The sequence below is a fragment of the Pteropus vampyrus genome, unplaced genomic scaffold (genome assembly GCF_000151845.1).
Source record: "Pteropus vampyrus isolate Shadow unplaced genomic scaffold, Pvam_2.0 Scaffold270, whole genome shotgun sequence".
NCBI classification, from domain to species: domain Eukaryota; kingdom Metazoa; phylum Chordata; class Mammalia; order Chiroptera; family Pteropodidae; genus Pteropus; species Pteropus vampyrus.
In genome coordinates, this window is record NW_011889051.1 from 467816 (window position 1) to 472316 (window position 4501).

Genomic DNA, 4501 nt, shown 5'->3' on the forward strand with positions numbered 1-4501 from the left:
TTTTCATAGACGTAAAACTTCAATATCTCTTTTGTCACATTTGCCTGAAGAATTTTCTTCATTTGGGAGAAAACGAACATTGACAATCAGCCTCACATCTGCACCCGTCCGAGTTCAGATTCTTCCGTTTCTTTACTTGACTTTTTCCCTGCCGTTTCATTAGCCGAACGTTTCTGTTCGTCCTTGCGTCATCTCGGTTTTGCAGGCCCATCTCCCCTTGCATCCCTGCGTACCTCTGACCTCGCCCTCGAGCGTTTACAGACTTAGGTTTCCAGCAAAAAAACACCATCAAGTCAGAAGGACGCTCCTCTTGACCTTGACAGATCGCAGAGGGGCCTGGGGTTCTGTTATCCCCGCTCTACTTACTGAATGCACGATAAAGATCTCTTTGGCTCATTATTTTTTTGCACTATTTTTGTATTATTTTTTCTAAATCACAGGCTCCGTGGCCCTTGTTTCAGACGGGAAACACGGTGGGATAGAGTGTTTTACACAGTGGAGAGCACCAGAGCGCGTGCCCCGCAGAAAGCAGGTGTCCGTGTCCTGTCTGGGCACCGCTGCAGCAGCCCCGCACGGACGCTAACAGCAGCTCAGAGTTCAGCCCGCTTAGGGGTCTCTTTACCATTCTACATAATCTGAACTTCGGAGCACTGTTTCACAGTGTCTCGTCAACAAGTAGCTCGCTTTGGGTACCTGGATGGTTCCTCTTTGAAAAGCTGTCTGTACCTCTTATAACCTGAAATGGGTTTTTAAAGGACGTTTGCTCTTACACCTGTGATAAAAAGCAAGTGGCTAACCAAACAAAAACGGGATTTTAAGGTTCTTTAAGCCAGTGTCCCCAACGCGGTATTCCTGCAGACCCTCCGTTCCCTCGCTCGACCTACTGTTCCCTCCTCGATGTGCAGTCTTTCAAACAGCCTCAATCGATGTACTATGGGTGACAATTCCAAGCACGTGCTTGTGGCTTTTTCAAGCACCTGGCCTGGACATTGTGCTTCCAGGCGCTGCACACGGCAGTATGTTGTAACATGAAGTGTCTTTGCCCTTGGCGCAGACCCTGATCTGAGGTGCGCAGAAGGAGGGGCATAAGCAAGTGGACAAATGAGCAAGGACCTAGAGAAAGCGTTCCTCCCCTTCCCCCTCGTCCCGGACACCCTTGGGTCACATGGCACGATGCGTGTGACCCACCAGCCCTGTGAGCCCCGCCGTGCCGTCTCCGGTCATCGCCGTCTAACATTACGATCCTGCTTCCAGGGACGATCCCGCCGCTCATTAAGTCCGTCGTGCAAAGCGAGGAAGGGCTGACGACCAACGAGGGGCTCAAGATGCTGGTGACCATCGCCTGCATCCTGGTGGGCGTCCTGCTGCTCTTCGTGTTCCTGCTGGTGGTGCGGAGGAGGAGGCGGGAGCAGAGGCTGAAGAGGCTGAGAGGTGAGTCAGGCCGGGCCGGGCCCCGCACGTGCCGCTGTCACCCGCCCGCCGGGCAGGAGGGGGCCAAACTGGGCCGGGCCCCCAGCCACCTGCTCCTGCCGCGCTCCTTCAGCAGGACCCCGGAGCATTCTGGAAAAGGCAGACGTGGAGCGAGTCGGCCTCATACCAGCCGCCTGACTCCTAGAGATCGGTAGGCGAAGAAAGGCGTTTTCTCATGGCTCTTTCAACCCTACTTTCTGCCATTGTCAGGCATTCCAGTAATGCCACCCATTACGCTTCCTTTGAAAGCCCTATCACACGTGCTCAGGAAATGAGAGCCACTTTATTGGCAGGAAGCAGGACTAAGGGCTCATGGTGCTGCTACATCAGGGTGAGGCAGAAAACACACTTTCCCGAAGTAGACATCTGAGCTGAAGCCCAGTGTCAGAGTTTCACTCTAACTAAAAAAAAAAAAAAAAAAAAAAAAACAGGAAATGAGCAGCTGGGCTAGATGTGTCCCTCGTTGACAGGCACCGTTACCATAATGTCCAGCTCTGCAGAGTTCCAGTGACCAGGCTCTTCCCAACCTCTGGCCAGCAGCCCTGCTCTGCAGCGCAAGGACAGGAAGGTTTGGGTACGTGACGCCCTGTGCGGGACAAGTGTACCCCAGTCCATCGCCTTTTACTGTCAGGGTGCTGAGCCGCCTTTCGGGAGAACATATCTGCAGACTGTTTGCGATGCGGCTTCAGCGCAGCGTGAGGTAACATCATGCAGCGTCCTGTACAGTCTTAAAGTGACATTTGGGGACCATACCTGTGATGTCCCCGAGCCTCACGGGTATATGTGGAAAGCTTTCACCTTTTCTGTAAATGCCGTATCGACGTGAGCCAGTTAGAGCCGCAGACCGTGGCGGTATCTGCAGCGTCGTCCCTAATCTAAACCACACTCTTTCTGTGACTCCAACACTGTTTACCATCAAAGCTTCCGCTCCGCCATCAAGTCAAAACGTGTGAAGCACACTGCGCTCTCTCTGGACACCTGACTGTCCTCCTGTTTATATCTTCGTGACCCAGTGACCGGGACGCAGCAGCAGTCTCGCTGAAATGGCCTAACACGTTAACCGCTTGTCTTTTAATTCTACAGACCCTACTCGCATGACCCCTAGATGCTAACCCCGTGCTGCGTGCTCGATGTACAAAGATGGAAAGAGAGCCCTCTGAGCGCTAGGCTTAGTGTAGGTGGGAGACGCATTAGCATCCGCCAGGAAAAGAACCCAAAATGCCATGAATGCTTAAATGAGGCTTCAGACGAATTCTGTGTCAGTACAAAAGAGAGGCCGACGTGACCCAGCCAGAGCGAAAGGGGAGACCGTCAAAAAGCTACATGAAATAGCGCTGATTGGTGGAGAAATCCAGCATCCGGCGAGCTGTGTCGGATTTCATTCACAAGCGTTCGTCACTAAAACACCAAAGGGACGTTGTTATAACCCTCTTTCACTGAAAGCAGAATCCCATAGCCCGGACATGGGGCACACTGTTGTTGAGGTCCCCATCATAGATAGGGCGTTCTGTCCCTGTAGTGTCATGACAGCGAGTTGCATTTAGAAGACTATGAACTGCCCAATTTAACGTTTTGGAAACCAGTAAAATTTTTGCATTCATCATGTCTATCTGATCACGAAGGTTTGGCAGCAAACGGGTTAAACGCCGAGGCAATCTTTCCCAGCACCGGGCCACCCTCGGCCAAATTCGCCTTTTCTCTGTCCCCCTGGGCCCTGTGGCTGACTCCTTCGTTCCCAGCTGCTGTTTTATGCTCTTTTCCACTTATAATGTAAGCGCCCCAACCTCACAAGGAAAAGAAGCTAGAGACAGCGCCGTCTCTCACAAACGCGTTTGGTTTAGAATGACGGCGGGCCCGTGTCTCCTTTATTTCCATTCTTAACAGTTCCTGAAATTTAATTATTGCTGTGCAAGGGTTCTGTCCAGAAAATTTCCTGGAAATGGCATGTGTATTGTCGGCATCTCTACTTCTAGACACCAGTGTTTTGTAGCGGGTCTTGGCGAGAAGAGAATGTGTCACATCAGAGAGTTTAGTCTTTTGTTCCCCAGAAGCGGTTTTGTTTTCTTTGCATCGGAGGGAAGATGCAGCCAACACCGAGGTTTCAGAGGGAAGAGAAGAACTGCCCTGGCAAAGAGGGTGTATTCATGAAAGGTGCTGAGGTGTGACAGATCCCAGGCCAGGAGCTTGCGAGGGACAGAGGCATCTGCAGACTTGCACTCTGCACGTGTCAGGAGTCTGACGAGAGCAGCAAGAGTACAAAGGGTCAGGTGCCCAATTCCACCTGCTTCCCGACAGCGAGCGTTGATGCGGACACGATGAAACGCGCTCGAGTCGGCACCGCGTCGGCGGCGGTCCACCCGGGGCCAGATGCCATATTTTTTCAACCCAATAGTCAGTTCTTCTTATTAACCATTTCTATTTGATTACGAGAGTGTGACTAGGTCCTGGAGAGAAAAGATTATGAGGACCCCATCCCAGAGCTGTAGATGCTGACAGCGTAGCGGCAGTGAGTGAAGGGACAGGGTCACCTTCCCGTGACCGTGAGAAGTGTGCCATAAAAGACCAGACTAGGTCTTTTAAATGACTAGGCGTCAGTGACAAGCCAGGCCTCGCCCCAGAAAGATCTTTGTCCCGTAGCCCTGCAGAGCTCCTGAAATGTTAGTTGGCGACATGGAGGGAAAGTGTAGGCACAAGTTAACCGTAGCAGGTGCCTGTAGATTAAACGGAGTCATTAGTAGTCACCCAATTACAACCCGACCCACATAAGGCACAGATTCTGTGCCTGGGCTGGAAGGAGTTCACTTATATTTACAGATTCTACGGAAACAGTTGCTGCACATGATATTTTTATTGTCCCAAATAAAGACATGTCTAATGACAGGTCAACATTGCCTGAACAACCACTGATCAGGATCAAAAATGGAAATAAGAAAATTCGGATTATAGAAAAATACTGTAGAGTTCCTAATGGACACCGTTTAAAGTGACCACGTAAGGTCAACTTCATATTGTCGACCTTGTTTGATTGCTG

General features: G+C 51.1%; 1 protein-coding gene across 1 annotated transcript in view; it reads left to right on the forward strand.

The window, feature by feature from the left end:
- Window positions 1–4501, forward strand: part of DSCAM (DS cell adhesion molecule) — a gene marked incomplete at its 5' end in the record, with an annotated part of 274168 nt that overhangs the window by 221485 nt on the left and 48182 nt on the right. Inside the window, one exon of the mRNA XM_011375311.1 lies at window positions 1255–1431. Coding sequence (XP_011373613.1) covers window positions 1255–1431 — 177 coding nt within the window. The remainder of the gene's footprint in view (window positions 1–1254; window positions 1432–4501) is intronic.